The sequence below is a fragment of the Panthera tigris genome, chromosome F3 (genome assembly GCF_018350195.1).
Source record: "Panthera tigris isolate Pti1 chromosome F3, P.tigris_Pti1_mat1.1, whole genome shotgun sequence".
Taxonomy (NCBI): Eukaryota; Metazoa; Chordata; class Mammalia; order Carnivora; family Felidae; genus Panthera; species Panthera tigris.
In genome coordinates, this window is record NC_056678.1 from 20,771,063 (window position 1) to 20,792,797 (window position 21,735).

Sequence of the window (21,735 nt, forward strand, 5' to 3'; positions counted from 1 at the left end):
GTACATTGCTTCATTTTTTAACTATGCCTGAATGAAATCATGAATTCTGAAGTTCTGGCTTTTTTGCCCACTATTATCTTACAGTTATTTACATATAGTCCTCACATTGAAGTAAAGGACTATTTTTTGTATTTCTGGTCAAAGTGACTAATGCTCATTCACCCACCAGAGTTACACAGACTCGTTCCACCAGAACATTTTGCAGAGTAATTGCTTCTAATTAATACCGCTGTCCTCAAAGGGAGGAAAAAAGGTTGCTGTAGCTAAATGAAGTCCTTTATCTTCAGATATAGTTAACTCTTCACATAGCCACTGTGAGATGCTTGCCTCAGTTTCACTTAGTTGATGATTATAAAGTAGCTGTCCAAAATTAAATGGGTTTTTTTTCTCTAACATTAATTAGAAAGAAGCCTAATAAAATTAGCATAGTGGCCTGTAAGGAAATCAAATTGAGTGCCTAGGAAAAGGACTATATTTCTAATCTCTTGATTAAAGCTATTAAGATTAAAAAAGGAATTATAAGAACAACATAGAGGATATAGAGACAGGGTCATGTTTATTTTAGAGTATCAATTTTAGAAGAGATGTGGCACAGGACTAAAAGCAATGAAGGAAAAACTTTGTAAAATCATTTTCAAACAAAATTAAAATATGAATTGGAAGAAAATATTGGCTATATATAAGCAATAGATAAAGGATTAAAATCTGTTCTATAAGCACAGCACCACCTATGTAGTATTCTTGCCAAAAACGTAACCTGAATCTAATCATGAAGAAACAATCAAATCCAGATTGTGAGACATTTTACAAGACAACTGGCTTGGTAGTTGGAGAATTTGGTAGATGGAGGGGGGCGGGGGGACAAGAGGACTGTTACAGGTTAAAAGAGACTGAAGAGTCTGAGAGATAAATGCAGTTGTGTATTTTTGTTGGATCCTGGAAGTGATTTTTTTTTTTTTTTTGAACTACAAAGATCTTAATTGGGACAATTGAAGAAATTTAAATATGAACTTTAAAAACGACGTGTCTGTTAAGTTTCTTAGATACTTACGTTGTGGTTATATGGAAATACATTCGTAGAGTATACATGCTGAAATATTTAGGACTCAATATGATGTCTGTAGGTCAAAGAGATCAAGCAAATGCACAAAATGTAGATATGTGGGTAACCACTGACATTCTTTCAACTTCTCTGTAGTTTCAGCCTTTCAAAATTAAAAGCTAGAGGGGAAAAAAATCACTAATGAAAATAACGCCTGTTCATAGGTCTATAAATGCTGAAGGAAGAAATCTGGAAGCCTACAAACCTATATTTTATTACTCTCTATACATCTTTTTTCCTATGAGGAACAGTATAAGCTTGGCAGGATAGAATAACTGGGGAGAGAGAAGAGGACTCGTATGTCTATATTTTTGGATGTTTTAAAATAACATTCACTGTAAAAATATTTTAATGGAAGTTTATTCATTGTAAGAAAAAGTTTTTGCAGGTATGTTTGAACCTATCTCTGTATGGTGCAGAAAGAGTAAATATTGTTCAGTTAGTTCATTTTTAAAAACCAAGACTGCACCTGAAAAGAAATCTGTAACAAAACTTAAGACCTTCTACAACTTAGAATAAAACAGGAGGAAAGAAAAAGGGAAAGAAGAGATAAATAGAAGATGAAATATAAGTGGCTAATAAACATGAAAGGATGATCGACCTCATTAGCTATCAAAAATGTAGATTAAAAAGATGCCCTTTTTTACTTTTAGGCAAAAAGTTTAAAGATTGATAATACAGCATTGGGCATGGTGTAGGGAAACACAGACTGTTATTTGCAGAAATTTAAATTGGTATTGTTTTTGTGGTGGGCAGTCCTAGTCAATGTTTAACTTAATGATAACCAGCGATTCCTTATCTGATAATCTGGCCTGTGGACATCCTTGAACAAGTGCACAAAGATACCTGTAGAAGCATATTCCTGTAGTGTTTATAATAGCAGAAATCTATAAACACTCAAAATACTTATCAATAAGGAATTACTGACAAGTGAAAACCACAAGTCAGAGTATACATACGCCCCTGTTTGTACAGATGACCTTTGAACAGCTAGGTTAGGAGCAGCTACCCTGGCTCCCTCCCACTCCCGTGCAGTTGAAAATCCAGCTTCCCAAAAACTTAGCTACCAGTAGCCTACTGTTGATCAAAAGCTTTACCAATAACATGAAGAGTTTATTGACATATTTTGTATATTGTATGTGTTATATGATGTTTTCTTACAATAAAGGAAGCTGGGGGAAATGTTAATAAAACCATAAGAAAAAAATACACTTACTGTATTTATCCAAGAACTGCATATAAGTGGACCTGCGCAGTTCAAACCCGTGTTGCTCAAGGGTCAAGAGTCAACTGTATATGAAAACCAACAGTATCAAAAAAAGTCTTTGGTGGGGCACCTGGGTGGCTCAGTCGGTTAAGCATCTGACTTCAGCTTGGGTCATGATCTTACCGTTGGTGAGTTCGAGTGCCACGTGGGGCTCTGTGCTGACAGCTCAGAGCCTGGAACCTGCTTCAGATTCTAGGTCACCCTCTCTCTTTGCTCCTCCCACACTCCCTTTCTCTCTCTCTCTCTCTCTCTCTCTCTCTCTCTCTGTCTCTGTCTCTGTCTCTTTCTCTTTCTCTCTCAAAAATAAATAAACATTAAAAAAATAATAATAAAAGTCTTTGGTGTAAATGCATAGACAAGGGTCCAGAGGGCTCCACCGTGAACAGTGATGAATTTTGGGGAGTGGGATGAGATTCAGCTGGTGGTCAAGGGGCATTTTTACTCCCTATGCTTTGGCCCTCTATACAAAGAGACTTACATTGCTTGAGTTACTTTTTTTTTTTTAAGGTTAGGAAAAGAACATTGGAAAATCATGCTGTTTGCTTTGACATAAATTATAAGCTGTCAAATCAGCAGTTCTGGAGTATTGCCCGTTTCATTTTTGATAGTATTAAAACTTTGTAATTAGCTTTCATTTTTGTAGTGCCCATGTCGTTACAAGTAATGTGCTGTGTTCATACTTTTTCCCATTACTTTAAAATTGTGAAACGTGAAAGGTGTGTGGTGTACATGTACACTTTAAGGAGTAATAAAATGAATGCCTTTATAACTCTACACCCAGCATAAGAAACAGTCTTAGTGAAACCATCTATATCTTCCCAGAGAGCATCTTCTTCCTTCCATCCAGCCTGTCACTATCCTGAATTTACATTCATTACTGCTTTTTTTTTTTTTACTTTACAGATTTCCTTAACACATTATTTTTTAACTGTACCTGAATAGATTCACATATATAGGCTGAAGCACTACCTTTTTTGCTTAATACTATATTGTTGAGATTCATCACTGTTGATGCATATAACTGTCACTTTTTTCTTTCCACAATTGAATAGTCTTCCATTTTATGAATCTTACATAATGTATTCATCATTCTACTGTAGATAGATATTTGCATAGTTGCCAGTTTTTTGCTGTATCTAGCAGTGCCCCTGTGAATATTTTTGTGTGTATGTTCTCTAGGAATGCAGATGTTCAACTTTACAAGAAAATGCCAAATAGATTTACACACTCACCGGTAGCATAGTGAGGTTGAGCCTCCTCATTGTTAACACAATACTTGTCAGGCTTTTAAATTCTGGCTAATCTAGTAAATATGAAATGGCACATCATGATTTTAATTTATATACCCCTGATTGCTTAATGAGTTTGAAATTGTTTTCATGTTTATTGGTCATTCATGTGTCTTGTGCAGAATATCTGGGTAAATATTTTGCCTATTGGGTGATACGTTTTCTAACGAATTGGTGAAAGTTCTTTATATATTCTAGACACTGATCGATTAGTAGTCATGTGTTGCAAGTATCTTCTTCCAGTTTCTAATTTGACTTGTTTTTTCAAACTTTCTTTGGGACGACTTTTACTGAAGAGTTCTTAATTTTAAAGTGATAAAATTTATCTTTCCCTTTATGGCTAGTACTTTCTGAGTCATGTTTTCAAAATTCTTCTCTAACCTGAGATCATTAAGATATTCTGTATTTTCTACTAATGGATTTAGTTTTGCATTGCGCTTTAAAATCATTGATCTACCTGGAATCAGAGACGTGTGTGTGTGTGTGTGTGTGTGTGTGTGTGTGTGTGTGTGTGTGTGTAGGTGTGTGTACGCATGAGGGAGGGAGAGGGGGGCGAGAGAGGTGTGATAAGAAATAAGCATTCATCTTCATGTTTTTTCTGCATGGATAACCAATTTTCCTGGCATTTTTTATTGAACGATTCATTCTTCACCAGTCTGCAGAGCCCACTCTTGTCATATGAATTTGCATCTCTGTGCCCATCTCTATGCTCTCTTCAACTTTCTTTGCCCTGTCCATCCCTGTCCCGGTAGCCCATGGTCTCAAATACTGTAGCTTTATGAGTCTCGATGTTTATCAGGGCAGGTCCTACCTAATTGTTCTCAGGAGTATATTGGCTATTTCTGCTCCTTTGCCCTTGCATATAAATTTTAGAATCAGCTTATCAAGTTCCATGTAAAACCCTATTGAAAAATTTTTTTAATGTTCTTTATTTATTTTTGAGAGAGAGAGAGACACACAGAGTGTGAGCGGGGGAAGGGCAGAGAGAGAGGGAGACGACACAGAATCTGAAGCAGGCTCCAGGCTCCCCAGCTGACAGCGCAGAGCCCGACACGGGGCTCAAACCCAGGAACCGTGAGATCATGACCTGAGCCGAAGTCGATGCTTAACCAGCGGAGCCACCCAGGCACCCCAAACCCTATTGAAATTTTTATTGAAATGACACTGAATCTATAGATCAATTTAGGGAGAATCAAATAGGGAGATCTATACAAATCACACCTTTTTCTTCATCTCATGGTATTTCTTCATTGATTTATGGCTTCTTGAATACCTTTGAACTGTTACACTTTCCCGTATGCCTTGTTACATGTATTGCTCTCTTATAAATGACTATTATATTTCTAGTGTATAGAATTACATTTGACTTTCATACTGATCTTTTCCAAGCATCCTTGCTAATCAAACTTATTAATTTGGTATGTTTGAGTGGATTTTCTGTGTCAATATTATCACCTGTGAGTAATGGCAGTTTTATTTCTTCCTTACTTTTACACCTTTTATTTCCTTTTTATTGTCATATTAAGCTAAGTCTTCAAATTCTGTGTTGAGTGGATGTAGCAATGGTGGGCATCCTTGTCTTGATACCGATTTTGAAATGTTTTTAGAATTTTACCCTTGAATGTGTGTATTACAGGGTTTTGATTTGGGAATTTTTTTTTTTCTTTCCTACTTTGTTTTGGTTTGGGTTTTATGTAGGTTTTGTTTGTTTGCTTGGTGGATACTCTTCATTGAATTAGAAACTGCTCTTCTATTCCTAGTCTATCACAGACTTGCATTATATTTTACCAGATGGTTTTATTTTGCATCAGCTGAGTTGAGAGTATTTTTTCTTTTTAATCTGTTAATATGGTGATTTGCTTTAATAATTTTTCTATAAATTAAAAAAATTTTTTTTCTAAAGTTGAACTAATCTTACTTTCTTGAAATAAATCCAACTTAGTTGCACTAGTTGATTTCTAACATTAAATCAACCTCACATTCCTCGGATAAATCCAGTTTGTCATATATATCAGCTTTTTATACACCAGTACTTAATATTTTTTCATTTATGTTTATGAATGAGATTAACCTAATTTTCTGTTCCTTTATAACAGCCCCTTTTTCATTACATTTATTTCATGTTATGTATAACTTTAAAAACAAGAATAGAAAAGTAACAAACGTGCCAAGAATACCTTTTTTTTTTTGAGAAATACAAGTAAGAATATACTATTAAGAATTGTCTGATAGCATTGCTGACTTAGTAAATCATCAGGTTTAAGAGAACAACCCGTATTACATTGTACACATTAAACTTCCACAGTGTTGTATGTTAATTACATCTCAGTAAAGCTGAGTGAGAAAAGATAACACCTTGATTAAAATGCAGGTATGTTTCCTATAAGCAAGGAGTGAGGGGCAACATAGTAAGGAACAGAAAAAAACAACATAGATGAATTTACCAAACCCAGCAAAAGATCATGCTTTTAGGTAATTGAGACTCAGACAGTTACACTTTGATAAAGAGTTGAAGCTATGAAGGATCTGGAAAGTAGGAGACTACCTAAAAGAGGGCATGCTTAAATGGAGTTTAGTTGTAAGTAAAAGGCTGTGAGCAGACTTGACCAACATGGAGTCACAAATCTCACCTCTCAGTGGGAGAAACTGAAAATATGCTCATTCTTAAGGTTTGTTTAGGATGAGCCATAAATTTTGTGTTTCCAGTAATTATCTTTTTATCTCTCAGTTCAAATCAACATCGAATAAGAACATATCTGTGGTAGGATGGATGGTGATGATGGCTGATGACCCAGAACACCCAGATCTCTTCTTGCTGACTGACTCTGAGAAAGGTGAATCATTAGAATAACTAGGGTTTAAGGTACTGCGCATACATAACTTTCAGCTGGCCAAAACCTAGTTTAAGTGGAATACTTGACCAGGAACGTGTTTGTATAGTTTTATGTCTTGGAAATATTTCTGTCACATAATGTGTAGTAATGATGCCAATATTTTTAGATATCAGTATCTATTATAAGCATATTTTCTTTGCTACATGGTCATAAACTTGAAATTAAAAGCCCAAGTAATCCCTAGAGAGCTAAGAACCAGGGAGGGAGGGAGGGAGGGAAGGAGGGAGTTGGAGAATCTATAGGCCATGATTTGCCATATGTGCAGCACCCCTTTATTTGTACCCTGAAATTATTATTCTTAAGTTCTAAATGTGACAGAGGTTGTCCTCTAAATGATTTTTATTCCATTATTTTTAATTAAATTAATTGGTTGACTCCTATCACTTTCAAAATATGATTTATAATACTTTGCTTGCAATGTAGAGAGAGACTTAAAAATGAAATTATTGGCTGTTGACTATAGGAGTTTTTCAAGTGGATCTGAGAAGTTAGACAGTGGGCCGATTAGAATCCGATCCTACCTCCTGACCCTGTGTGCATCTCTAAGTGGAGACCGCAGGCAGCCATTAGAAACAGATCCTTACATGATTGCTGCTCTTCCTTCCTAACAACTGCCAGCTCTTGATGAGCACCTCAAAGGAAGCTAGACAGGAAATTCTTTCATATCTGCCCAGAATCTTACACTGAAGCAACTCACCACTGAAATTATACTTCTTGACTGTACAGTTATATTTTGATGTCTGTTTATTCAGAATGTATTTTACATCAACAGATACTCTGCTTTTAGGATATTATAGCATTTTAAGTGAAAAGTGAAGCAAATATGTTAGATACAGAAAAAAATCATAGTAGCAAAATGTCTCATTTGAGATTCAATAGATTGATTTATAGAGTAAGGACTCTCTACTCAGTATTCTAAATTCAAAGTCCCTGCCCTACTCCCCAAATCCCAAAGACATTATTCATAAAATTACATTTTAAGATCATTTTCATTGGGTTTACTTAACAAATTCTTTATTTTCTTTCAGTTCCCTTAGTGTAGCTTGATAGAACTATTTCCAAGTTGCCGAGGTTTTTGTGACATCTGAACTAATGGCCTTCTGTTAGGGAGGAGAAAGTAGGTAAACGGCAGCTGTGACCAGCTTAACTGTAGATGTGCCTTCTATTCAGATTGATCTAACGTCTGCATCTAAATTCAGCAAGTAAAACAGTATTATTGAACATTAAACATTTGGTGGAGAAAAACTGTTGTTTCTGAAAGTGAAAACGTCCTTTGAGTGTTCAAGTCTCAAAGGAAAGCTCTATCATGACTAAATAAAGGTCAGGCTCTTGGACCATCGAATGCAATTATAAAGGAAAGAGTAGAATTCAGTACGAATTGGGAAATAAAAAGAACTTAGGTCCATGAAAAAAACAGAATAAAGCTCAACTTAGGGCAGGCTTCAGTACATGAATCCTTTCTTTTTTCAGTTTATTACCTTAATATATACGATTATATAAGATATATTTATTATGTGTCAGTCTTGAATTAGCATAAGTTCTAAATACACACAAAATGGATGAATTTCTAATTTTCTAAAAGAGGAAAACATGGTTTTTCAGATTTTCCCAGCAAGCCCTCAGTAGACCTGGCAATCTGTAATAATTTTGGCAACTGTAACCAAAAACTAAGAGCATAGTTGATATTGATGTTAGGTAATTAATCCCTAATGACAGTAGATACTTGATGTTTAAGTGTCAAACATGTTAAAGTATTTTGCCTGTAAAAACTTAATATTAACATATTCTTCACTCTCCGTCACACTCACAAATCTAGAGGAGCCAAACAATTCTTTTATTTAGGTACACTTTAAAGAGCATTTAAGGAGACAAAAGTACTTCTCTGCCGATTCATAAACAGCAAAATGGTGGCTTTTGGAATTAACGATAGCGTGTGAATGTAGCACTGAGAACTCTTCTTTTTATTTATATCAGAAGATCAGGTGTTCGAGGCACAGAATTCTGAAACTGAGAATTCTAGTCATGTTTTAGTTTGCTCTCTGGTATCTGCCTGAATTATTATATGTCATAGTGCTTAAAATTTTGTTATTGTCCCCTTGTTTTTGGTAATTTTAGGAAATTCATACAAGTTTCAAGCTGGCAACAGAATGAACGCGATGCTGTGGTTTAAGCACTTGAGTGCAGCCTGCCAGAGCAACAGACAGCAGGTGAGCCGCTCGCCTCCATCCTCATGGTGGGCCCGAACATGGGCCTGTATTTAACCAGTTCCAAAGGGAAGTAAGGAGACCAGTTTTAGGAATGAAGAGGGAAAACAGTATTGTTTTTATTCTTTTTCTTGTTGTCAGTGGTCAGCAAGGTATGAAGTCCACATTTTAGTGAGGAGATAGTCAATAAAAAGTGAACAAAGAGGGGTGCCTGGGTGGCTCAGTTACGCGTCCGACTCTTGATTTCGGCTCAGGGCAGGATCTCCCAATTCGTGAGATCAAACCGAGGTTGGGCTCCGTGCTGACAATGCAGAGCCTGTTTGGGATTTTCGCTCTTCTTTCTGCCTTTTTCTCTCTCTTCTCTCTCTACTCTCTCTCAAAATAAATAAAAATTTTTAAATGTACCAAAAAATGAACAAATAAAATTTGAACTGCTGAAAACTGTATATAGAACTATACAAACTATATAAAAAATAGTTATGTGATATGGAAAGATGAGAGTAGACACCACTTTATTTTTTTTATTAACCCCTAAAATTATTCATTTGATTTTTTTTCCTTTAAATCCAAGTTAGTTAACATATAGTGTAATAATGACTCAGGAATAGAATTTAGTGATTCATCACTTACATATAACACCCAGTGCTCATCCCAACAAGTACCCTCCTTAATACCCATCACCCATGTAGCCCATCCCCCCACCCAACACCCTGCCAGCAAACCCCCTTTGTTCTCTGTATTTCAGAGTTTCTTATGGTTTGTCTCCCTCTCTGTTTTTGTCTTATTTTTGCTTCCCTTCCCCTATATTCACCTGTTTTGTTACTTAAATTCCACATATGAGTGAGATATGGTATCTTTCTCTAATTTCACTTAGCATAATACACTCTAGTTCCATCCACATAGTTGCAGATGGCAAGATTTCATTCTTACTGATCGCCGAGCAATATTCCATTATACACACACACACACACACACACACACACACACACACACACACACACACATCACATCTTCTTTATCCATTCATCAGTCAGTGGACATTAGGCTCTTTCCATACTTTGGCTATTGTCAGTAGTGCTGCTATAAACATCGGGGTGCATGTGTCTCTTTGAATCAGCACTCCTGTATTCTTTGGATCAATACCTAGTAGTGCAGTTTCTGGGTCGTAGAGTAGTTCTATTTTTAATCTTTTAAGGAACCTCCACACTGTTTTCCAGAGTGACTGCAACAGTTTGCCTTCCCTCTAGTGCAAAAGGGTTACTCTTTTTCCACATCCTCACTAACACCTGTTGTTGCCTGAGTTGTTAATTGTATTTTTTTAATTTTTTAAAAAATGTTTGTTTATTTTTGAGAGAGAGAGGGAAAGACAGAGCGTGAGCAGGGAAGGAGCAGAGAGCAAGGGAGACGCAGAATCCTAAGCAGGCTCCAGGCTCTGAGCTGTCAGCAGAGTCCAACACGGGACTCCAGACCACGAACCACAAGAGCATGACCTAAGCTGAAGTTGGAAGCTTAACCAACTGAGCCATCCAAGCCCCCACTGAGTTGTTAATTTAATTTTATTTATTTTTAAAAATTATTTTTAATGTCTATTTTTTTTTAATTTTTTTAACGTTTATTTATTCTTGAGACAGAGAAAGACAGAGCATGAATGGGGGAGGGGCAGAGAGAGAGGGAGACACAGAATCGGAAGCAGGCTCCAGGCTCTGAGCCATCAGCCCAGGGCCAGACACGGGGCTCAAACTGGCGGACCACGAGATCGTGACCTGAGCTGAAGTCGGACGCTTAACCAACTGAGCCACCCAGGCGCCCCAATGTCCATTTATTTTTGAGAGAAAGCCAGACAGACTGTGAGCAGGGGAGGGTCAGAGAGAGAGGGAGACACAGAATCTGAAGCAGGCTCCAGGCTCTGAGCTGTCAGCACAGAGCCCAACATGGGGCTTAAACTCACAAACCAGGAGATCGCAACCTGAGCTGCAGTTGGACGCCAAACAAACTGAGCCACCCAAGTGCCCCCCTGAGTTGTTAATTTTAACCATCTGACAGATGTGAGGTGGTATCTCACTGTGGTTTTGATTTTATTTCCCTGATGATGAGTGATGTTAAGCATCTTTTCATGTGTCTGTTGACCATCTGGATGTCTTCTTTGGAGAAGTGTCTATTCATGTCTTTTGCCCGTTTCTTCACTGGATTATTTGGTTTTTGGGTGTTGAGTTTGATAAGTTCTTTATAGAGTTTGGATACAAACCCTTTATCTGATGTGTCATTTGCAGATATCTTCTCATTCTGTCTGTTGCCTCTTCGTTTTGTCAGTTGTTTCCTTTGCTGTGCAGAGACTTTTTATCTTGATGAGGTCCCAATAGTTCATTTTTGCTTTTGTTTCCCTTGCCTCTGGAGACATATCAAGTTAAGAAGCTGCTGCAGCCGAGGTCAAAGAGGTTGTTGCCTGTTTTCTCTTCTAGGATTTTGATGGCTTCCTGTCTTGCGTTTAGGTCTTTCATCCATTTTGAGTTTATTTTTGTGTACAGTGTAAGAAAGTGGTCCAGCTTCATTCTTGTGTATGTTGCTGTCCAGTTTTCCCAATACCATTTGCTGAAGAGACTGTTTTTTCCTTTGGATATTCTTTCCTGCTTTGTCAAAGATTAGTTGACCATATGTTTGTGGGTCCATCTCTGGGTTCTCTATTCTGTTCCATTAAATCTGTGTGTCTGTTTTTGTGTCAATACCATACTGTCTTGATGATTACAGTTTTGTAATACAGCTTGAAGTCCAGGATTGTGATGCCTCCAGCTCTGGTTTTCTTTTTCAGGATTGCTTTGGCTATTCAGGGTCTTTTCTCTGGTTCCAAACAAATTTTAGGATTGTTCTAGTTCTGTGAAGAATGCTTCTGTTATTTTGATAGGGATTGCATTGAATATGTGGATTGTTTTGTGTAGCGTTGACATTTTAACAATATTTGTTCTTCCAGTCTATAAGCACAGAATGTTTTTTCATTTTTTCTGTGTCTTCCTCAGTTTCTTTCATAAGCTTTCTATAGTTTTCAGTGTATAAATTTTTCACCTCTTTGGTAGATTTATTCCTAGGTATTTTATGCTTTTGGTACAGTTGTGAATGAGATTGATTCCTTGATTTCTCTTTCTGCAGCTTCATTATTGTTGTATAGAAATGCAACTGATTTCTGTACATTGACTTTATATCCTGCGACTTTGCTGAATTCATATATCCGTTCTAACAGTTTTTTGGTGGAGTCTTTTGGGTTTTCCACATACAGTATAACGTCATCTGTGAAGAGTGAAAGTTTGACGTCCTCCTTTCTGATTTGGATGCCTTTTATTTCTTTGTGCTGTCTGATTGCTGAGGCTAGGACTTACAACACTATGTTGAATAACAGTGGTGAGAGTGGACGTCTTTGTCGTGCTCCTGACCTTAGGGGGGAAAGCTCTCAGTTTTTCCCCATTGAGGATGATACTGGCTGTTGGTCTTTCGTATATGGCCTTTATGATCTTGAGGGTATGTTCTTTCTATCCCTACTTTCTTGAGAGTTTTTATCAAGAAAGGATGCCATATTTAGATACAACGTTAAATAAGAGTGAGGGACACCTGGGTAGCTCAGTTGGCTCAGGTCATGATCTCACAGTTCATGAGTTCCAGCCCCCCATCAGGCTCCGTGCTGATAGCTCAGAGCCTGGAGCCTACTTCAGATTCTGTGTCTCCCCGTCTCTCTACCCCTCCCCAACTCATGCTCTTTCTTTCTCTCAAATATAAATAAACATTAAAAAAAAAATTTAAGGGGGGCCTGGGTGGCTCAGTCAGTTGAGCATCCAACTTCGGCTCAGGTCAGGTCTTGTGGTTCACAAGTTTGAGCCCCACATCGGGCCCTGTGCTGACAGTGAAGAGCCTGGATCCTGCTTCAGATTCTCTCTCTCTCTCTCTCTCTCTCTCTCTCTCTCTCTCTGTCTCTGTCTCTCTCTGCTCCTCCCTGGCTCGTGCTCTAACTCCCTCAAGAGTAAATAATAAACATAAAAAAATTTTTTTTTAATTTAATAAAGAAAGAATGAGCACAAAGATCTCCCTGAAGACATTGACATGAATAACAAGAAGGAGCAGCCATGTGAAGATTAATGGGAACAGGGGCGCCTGGGTGGCTCAGTCGGTTAAGCGGCTGACTTTGGCTCAGGTCATGATCTCGCAGTCCATGAGTTCGAGCCCCGCGTCAGGCTCTGTGCTGACAGCTCAGAGCCTGGAGCCTGTTTCAGATTCTGTGTCTCCCTCTCTCTGACCCTCCCCCGTTCATGCTCTGTCTCTCTCTGTCTCAAAAATAAATAAACATTAAAAAAAAATTTTTTTTTAAATAAAAAATAAATAAAGAAGATTAATGGGAACAGAGGTCTGGTAGAGGGAACAGAAAGTTCAAAGTTCCTGAAACTGAAATGAGCTTAAGATGTTCAAAATAGGCAAATGAGGCCATGTTGGTAGAATATAGTGAGAGGCAAAGGAATATAGTCCCACAGAGGGTAAATTTAGATGGCACTTTAATAAAAATTACTCTGATTCCTCTTTATTCTATTGACTAGATGCAGGTTCCTATAGTTGTAGTGAAACCCCCCCCCCCCAAAAAACCCATGGATTTGTTTTTATTTTACTGAAACAAAGATGGTCTAATTCAGAGGCTGTAGCTGCAAAGAAGAATGAAGCCACGGTGTTGTTTTCCCCAAACCCTGCTGCAGATCTAAAGTTGAACCATGAACTGTTAGAGCAGACATGAAATAAAGATAGCTGCAGTTATGGAAATATGTGTAGATTTTTTTATACACCAGTTTTTAGTTGAGTATATTTGAAGACCATTGACTTAAGGTACCAAAATTCAGAAGTGTTATCTGTAGCTAATTTTGAATAATGTAATACACTATATAAGTTTATATCATTTATAAAAGTATTTTTCACCCTATGCTGTCAGGCCCTAAGTTATTACCCCTTTTTTGATAAAGGAAGAAACTAAATCTCAGACATGCTAAGTGACCTACACAGGGTCAAACAAGTAAATACCTCTATCCTTTAGATCCAGTCTTTCTAAATTTGTTAGAATAGGCCTTGTTCTCTTAGTGTTTTCGTTTTAGATATATATAGGAAAGACTAAGAGCAGTATTTGATATCATTTTTAGCACCCTCCATTAAGAAGGAAATGATCTAGAACAAAGATAACCTTCTTGCCTCTGTCAGGTTAGTGTCTGGGACAGAATAAAGGAAACAGACCTCCTTTTGCCTGGACTAAGGTTATGTGCAATGCAGCATAACTTACATTCTTTAAATGTGCTTAAGGTATTGTGTCATTTTTTTTAATCTCAGATTTCAAGATTAATCTAGAAAGTGTATGCATACCAACATACAGGTTCAATTTCTTTTACTATATTAGTAGACCTTCCAGCTGAAAAAGTCAACCAAATGTGTGTAAATGGGTTTTATTCATTTTTCTCTATACTTGGAAGAATTAGAGTAGCAGCAAATGTATAAATAGAAGCTGTGAAATTTGAAAATTTTTAATAGAAGACTCTGATTCAAATACAACACCTTAAATCACATTCAAGGAACTTAGGAGGAAATGAGCTTATGCTTTATTTAGATATGGGTTTTTTATCACCAGACCTGAGAATTTGTACTTTAAGCACTTTTGAGCATTCGTATTGTAATTTTTTTTAAGTTTATTGATTTATTTTGAGATAGAGACAGCACACGCCAGGGGAGGTTCAGAGAGAGAGAGAGAATTCCAAACAGGCTCTGTGCTGTCAGCACAAAGCTCAGTGCAGAGCTTGAGCTCATGAACGTGAGATCATAACCTGAGTCAAAATCATGAGTCAGACACTTAACCAACTGAGCCACCCAAGTGCCCCTGTATTGTATTTGATTTATAATTCAATTGTAAATGTATTGTTAAGGAACTTTTTCATTCCAAAGATGACAAATGTAGGAGACTCACCCACCTTTTTTTTTTTTTTTTGAGTATCCTAGGATTTTCAGGAAAAGATTGCTAAAGTGTGAGAGCTGTTAAGCTGCTTTAAAGGACAGAGAAAGGACCATTGAAATAGGGGTATCTCTCCCAGCACACTGATAAGAAAACTGATAGTAAAGGTTAAGAGTGTATTTTAACATGGTGAAAACCTCTTTAGTCCTTGACTAGAGGACTCATCAACTGATTTTTAAAAACAACATATATTCCTATTTCAAAGAGTTATTGTGGAGTTTCTCCTCATCAAAACGTGGACTTCGTGGCTTGCTGTTGATTTCTGTAAGGAATTAAATTTGATTCCATCCACTCTATAGGCAGCAAACTATTATATAACCTGTTGATTTTTTTTTTCAGAGTCACAAAGTGTCAGATCAGAATTTATCTAATGATAAGTTTTATTCTTCCATATGTATTTTCATGATGATTTCACAAAGAAATTCTTTGTAACATTCATTATAAGATGACCTGTGATTTTAAAATGTGAATGTAGAAACTCATGGTGATACACATAATGAGAAAATAGATGATGACAAGCACATTTGTGTGAGTCTCACCCTACTTGAGCCGAACTTCTTTTCTGATTCATTTTTTTCACTCAGCAAGCATCTGCTGAGCCTCTGTGTTAGACAAGAAAGACACCGTCTCCACCCTTTCTCCTGTTCCAATTTCAGTTTTTTGGAAAAAGAGTATTAACTCAGTGATTTTCTCAAAAATGTTCTAGCATATTTTATTCATTATTCATAAATGATTGCAGTACCTTCTGTCAAATTCCTTTTATAAAGAGATATTTGGGCTTACTTAAAATGACAAGAAAAGATAAGAAATAATACTTTGAAAAACAACTTTTAAATACTATCAGTTTTGTGATGCTTATATTTTTAAGGTTCCTACAAACTTGATGACTTTTGAGTAAAAGCCTAAGAAAGAAGCGAGGTGAACTATTGCCCCTAAGTAAAAGCAAGGAGCTGATGAAAGCGCCAGCTATAAACCAGTTCTGTGCCAGGAGGAGCCCAGAGGCTCCGTCTCAGCCTTTGGAGTTCTGAACCAAAAAAGCACTACTTTCAGGGAATGAAGTGAGATATTCCCAGAGAACAAATTGGAGTTACACAACAAACTGCCATGGACCGCGCTTCTTTTCTCCGAACTGACCTGCAGAAACCACTGCCTTAAAAGAATGAAAGGGAAACCAACATGAAACACCAAATAGTGCGTGTGACTCTTCCGGCGGTGCTGTGCTTGGGATAGATCATAGCTGATTTGCATTTCTTTTAACTTTGTACTAATTTTGGAGGGGGGAATCGCCTTTTTTAGAAACACTTTAAAAAGGAAAAACATACTTCTTATGGGTCATGTGAGGGGCTGGTTTTGAACTGAGGTGTGAAGATACCCTGCCCAAGTAGGATGCTGCCAACAGCCTACCTGAAAGGCTGCTTTGGCTTCCAGTAATCTGCAGCCTCACTGGCTTTCCCACAGCAAGAGTTTAGGAATTAGACGTGTTCACAATGTGAGTGGTTGGGGTGTGTTCGGGATTGGGGGTGGGGTTTGCTTTGAATGAGGGGAGTTTTTTTTAGACACTAAAGTTCTGAAATATAGTACTGTATGGGGAACCTCATTTCCTGCAGGAGGCATAAAGGCTGAGTGTTCCTGTTTCAGACGCTCTTTCAAGTGGGCTCCAGAAAACATGGTTGTTTTTAACTGGGTTTGAAGTTTAGCCTTTTGTTTGAATTCATTGTTGGACCACAGATCTGCTTAGGAAAGAACCATAATCCCAACCTAAACTTTTCTGAGATTTTACAGTAACTACATTTTTTTCAAGTTAATTGAATTAACCCTTCTGCCAGTCACTGGTGATTTTTGTTATCAAGGTGATGTATTGATATTTCATCACAATATTTTCTTTTACAGGGTGTAATGTATACAATGCCAGTTTTTTTTTATTAGTCATTTTCATTATTTTTGTTAAATAGGAGATTCAGGGTCACATTTGTTTATAAGAGCTTCCACATGTGTATGTGTGTATGTATTTTATTATAAGGCATACGAAATAATTTTAAAAGGGGAAAAGGGGAAAGATTGAGATTCTGGGAATCTTCAGTTTATCAAAACTTTCCTTCTCCCATAACTTTCCTTTATAAAAAACATTTTTCTGAAAACTTACTGTTGGCCCCTGCCATGAAACCATTATTTCATCAGTAGTTGACCAAGCTGTTTTGTGAGAGCTCTTCTACACAACAGTACATTTAATTTCCAGAATAAATGTTGAATTGCAGAAAGAAAAAAAAGTTCAAAGGTGAACTGCCTTAGAGTTTTAACAAAAAAATGGCACTTGAACAATAGCTATGTGTTAGATGCTGTAAGCTCATGGGGCACTGTGTAATTTAGCAGTGGCCCAGAGTAAGAAATGCTTTTCGACTGATACCTTCCAATAAACTTGTAATACTTTGGGCCTCACATAGAATTTCTTACATTTGCATTCTTAGAGAGTTTTATACTTTTTTTTAATCATAAATATTTCACTCTTGAAACTTAAATATTAAATAGAAAATATTGCCCACAGAATAATTAGCTAAAAATCTATCCAAAGGAAAGTAGAAGAGCTTTTGGGAAAGGATATGAACAGTTCAAATATTTTTCTCATATGGCACAGTTAGAAATACCAATATTTCTGGTTTTGTGGAAAGTGACATAGGCTAGAGAGGGCAAAATGTTGCCTGTGGTCAATGATTTTTCAGTTAATGACCTCCCAGGCTTAACCCACGTCAGGTACATAGAAAGATACCACATGCATAGCCAACAGTATTACTATATAGACCTTGCACATCTTTCTTTGGTTTTGCATTTTTAAAAAATTCCTTAATTTGTCTATTTCTCTTCAGAAATAAGTGTTTTTAACAGTGTATGTGCTTTTTAAAATACTGTGGATGAAAACCCTGTGGATTTTTTACTATTATGTTCTCATAAATAAGCTAAAGTAGATATGTTGTAGGTTAACCATATTTGTGGAGATTTGCAACTGAAGTCAGAGCCTGACATCACACAGTTTTGCCAAAGAGAGAGCTAAACTGGAAGACGTGTTTGATATTTTCAGCTCTAAACGTTAAGGGATGCTTGCACAGAGAAAGAGTAGTGTTCAAATGTGGTGAACAGTCCCCGTATAGAATTGTGGCCTCCGGCTGACCGAAACTCTTAACGTATCTGTGCAGTAGAAGCAGCCATTGCTCTTCTGTCTTCAAATTTGTCTATTCAAAAGATTATACGTTGCTTTTGAGGATTATTTTAGCATTTGAAGCAAATGGAAACCAGTGAAAGCAGGGAATTAAAATAGCATAGGTGAATTTTTGATCTATAATTCACCAAATGATCTAACAATTGAAACAAAGAAAATAGGTCACCAAAATAATACTAAATATTTAGGTGGTTTATTAGTAGAAAGATGAAATTTTTTCCTCTTATTAAGCCTACACTTAATAAATTAGTAAACAAGTGACTCAAAAGCTTGAGATTTCTATCAATATTACGCTCATTTTTTTTCTCCTAGCCGAGAACAACTCATTAGAAATTCCATTATAATTTAAATTTAAGCTAGTTTACAATAAGCATAAATATTGGCATATTATACTGCCTGGTGTAGTAGTATATAATACTAGCCAAAATACACTTTGAGGCACATGTAATTTAACAGTTTCTTTGAACACCGAATCTTATTTTTCATACAGAAGTAACATCAGTTTTTAAAATACAACTATAAAAATACCTGCATAATAATGGCCTTCAGAGCTCTAGCTTCAGTTTCATGCCCCCTCCGGGGTTTGGACTTTGCTGTTTTGTTTTGTTTTCTTTTCTTTTTTCCCCAGAGGTATTATTTTTACCGTGATCTTCAAACTATAAGAATTGAAAGAGAACTAATCAAACACACCTTCCTATAGCATTTTCCTCACTATGTAAATATTATTAATTTTATAAACATTACAAAAAGGGACCCCAACAATTTGAGTATTTTTTTTCTCCCTAGGTCTGTGCTTCAATGACAATCTTTTTTTTTTCTTCTGCATAAAAAATCCCATATGACTATTGCACTACCTTCTGTATGGACTGTTATGGTATCGGGTCCTCTGGTATGTCAAGAGTTAGGGTGTTTATAGCTGCAGAGTTTTAATAAGTGGCTTTATTCCTCTTCTGGGTGACTTACAAAAGAGCCCAAGGAGCACTATTGTTGCAGAAGGAATGTTTCCAGCCTCTAGTGTCTACACTGTGTATTAGTTGACACCGGGGCCCTCGAAGAACAGCCTAGCCTGTCGCTCTCTTGGGGTTACTAGAATTTACCTGGCCAAATGACTTGAGCAGAAGTCTTTTTTTTTTTCTTAAGATTAAATCTGTAAACTATACACCTTTACTGCTGAAAACAAAACTATAAAGCATCGTATTAATTGGAAACCAATAATAGGAGTAGACTTAATCCATTAACTTCTTAAAAGAATATATCCATTATTGATTTTCTTCTTGTTTTTTGAGGCACGTTCCTTTCTACCCGGTTTTTAAACCAACCTGTTACCTTCTGCAAATGCAGGGTACCAGTGTTGCTTAACAGAAGGTAATTTTTAATAAAAGAAATCTTCTGCTTCAAAGGATCTCTTTTTGAAAATGAAGATGAATTCAGCTGTGCCCCAGTGGAACTATAGTATTGCTGTCACATGAACAAATGATCCAAAGCAAGTGGTGAGGTTTACCTGACTTCTTCGGTGGTCTTTTAGGGTTTGTTTTTATTTTCTCTCTCTTCTTTTATACTGGTTTTTTCAGACATAGTAAATTTATGGTTTTACAGCCAGAGTGATACTCTGTTTTTTCTAAGCTTTGAGAAAAAACATTGTTACTTAATCGCATTGAGGATCATTGTTTTCCACGTGAAGTCAACCTTTTTTAAATGATTTAATAAGTACTTTTTGGTTTTGCTCCCCTAAAAATGGCTTGTGACTAAAGTGACCTCTTTTTTTTTTTTTTTTTTTTTCTCCCCGTTCCGAGGATTCTAATGAAAGATATGTGCATGCAAACTCTTTCAGGTTATTGAAAGCAGTTTCATTATACCAGTATCTCAAGTGGTAGTGTGGGGAAGATTTGGTCAGTGCCTTAACAATTTGAGGACCAATTTTAGGGCATCGAATACGACGATAATCCTCTGCCCTGTTGCTTGTCGGATTTCAGGAGTGTGTGCTATCCTGTGTCCACCAGCTTACTCTTTCTCACAGCAGGTGCAAGACAGTCTGTACACAGGCCTCCAGGCAGTTGCTGCTGTCCTCCTTGGTCTTGATTCTTCTTTAGACGAGCTCCCTCCCTGCCCCTCTCCTGCCAGGGGAGATTAAAATGAAACCCGCCCAAATCAACCTTTAGATGCGCGCTTTTATGAACAGCTTTGAAGAGCATCCATCCAGCTGAGTTTGGTTTTATTTTGTGTTGTTGATGTTGTCGTTTTGAGCATAGATTTAATTCTAAAGACCTTTCAGAAAATCCCTAGAAGAATACATTATAGCCAGAAGGATTTGTTGAGAATCTTATTAAAGCTACTGAAATCTTGTCATGATAATCTCTTTGACAAAAAAGCGAAATTTAGTTTGGTTCATTTTTACATTTAAATAAGACTCAGAACAAACAGGCAGTCACTTAACCTACCAGTTCTTGTTTGCTTGAAAATACTATTGCAGGAAAGTGAAAATAACTCTAATGTCTAAATTAAAGGGAAGCTAAGAGACTAAACTAGCTTTCTCAGTCAAAACAAAACTTGGAAACATTTTGCTTCTGAGACTCTTGCAAGATATGGAATGACTGTTGTTCAACTGAATCAAGATGCTATTTTCACATTTTTTAAGGGCTAGTATGTTTCAGAATACAGAAGTAGATATCGTGTTTAAAGAGTTAACTGATCCTTAAGGGTTATTAGCAGCATTTAAATTTTGATTCTAGTCACCTGGCCTTGCAGAGTGGTGATGGGATGAAAGGAATGGAATGCATATAGTGCTTTGGGATGAGACTTTTAATAGACCAGAGAGATTTTCATAAATATTATCTGTGTTTTAGATACTAACAAATATTAACTTTCCCCTAAAGATATCACCTATTAGAACTACTCATAAATAGAGTCCAGTAATCATCGACTTATCAGGTCTGACACAGTAGCTGCTCATAAATCACCAGACTCTCAAGAGTTTCTACATCTTGATTATTGACAAATTTATTGTTTTATAGCCCACTGCAGTGTGTATGTGGCGGGGGGGGGGGACCGGGGAACTCGTTCACAATGTCATCTAAAGGAGATAAACATCTGTGGGCATACATATCCCAGTGATGATAATATACAGGAAAACACAAGCCATTTTTATTCTTCTTTATCCCAGTTAACCTGAGGTACTCCCGTGATGAAGCACTCAGTTGCACTATGACCTCCCTGAGTGATGTGCAGCTTGGTTCCTCTCTCATTTTTTGTTTCTGTTTAATATGCAGATGTGAGTGTGAGATCTTCAGTGTGTTTGCATAAGCTAACTTAAAATGAATTTAAGTACAGTTTTCTGAAATATTTCTATTGAAATAAATTACTTAAAAATATAGATTGTGTGGGGATAATTTGTTGCCATATTTACATTTTTATCATTAACTTTTTTTTTTATCTTATTATTTACTTATTTTGAGAGAGGGAGAGTGCAAGCTGCGGAGGGGCAGAGAGAGGGAGAGAACCCTGAAGCAGGGCTCAATCCCACAGGCTGTGAGGTCATGATCTGAGCCGAAATCAAGAGTCGGACGCTTAACCAACTGAGCCACCCAGGCTCCTGGATCACTAACTTTTGAAATGCATTTCATCATTAAGTCTTAAATAAGTTCTCTAACTTGATATTTTTCTCTTTCTAAACCAATCGACAAAGTTTTTGTTGGTACAGGAAGCTTCTGTCTGGGTATGCTTCAGTCGCTCTTCTCTGTGCTGGAACGAGGGTG

The 21,735-nt window shown here is 36.9% G+C and overlaps 1 protein-coding gene across 2 annotated transcripts in view; it reads left to right on the top strand.

The window, feature by feature from the left end:
- The window catches only part of RALGPS2 (Ral GEF with PH domain and SH3 binding motif 2), a 168,782-nt gene extending 147,431 nt beyond the window's left edge, over positions 1-21,351 (top strand). For both annotated transcript variants that reach the window (XM_042976680.1, XM_042976681.1), the window contains 3 exons: positions 6,387-6,492; positions 8,668-8,759; positions 15,641-21,351. In XM_042976680.1, coding sequence (XP_042832614.1) covers positions 6,387-6,492; positions 8,668-8,759; positions 15,641-15,670 — 228 coding nt within the window. In that variant the 3' untranslated portion in view covers positions 15,671-21,351. The remainder of the gene's footprint in view (positions 1-6,386; positions 6,493-8,667; positions 8,760-15,640) is intronic.
- The last annotated feature ends 384 nt before the right edge of the window (positions 21,352-21,735 follow it).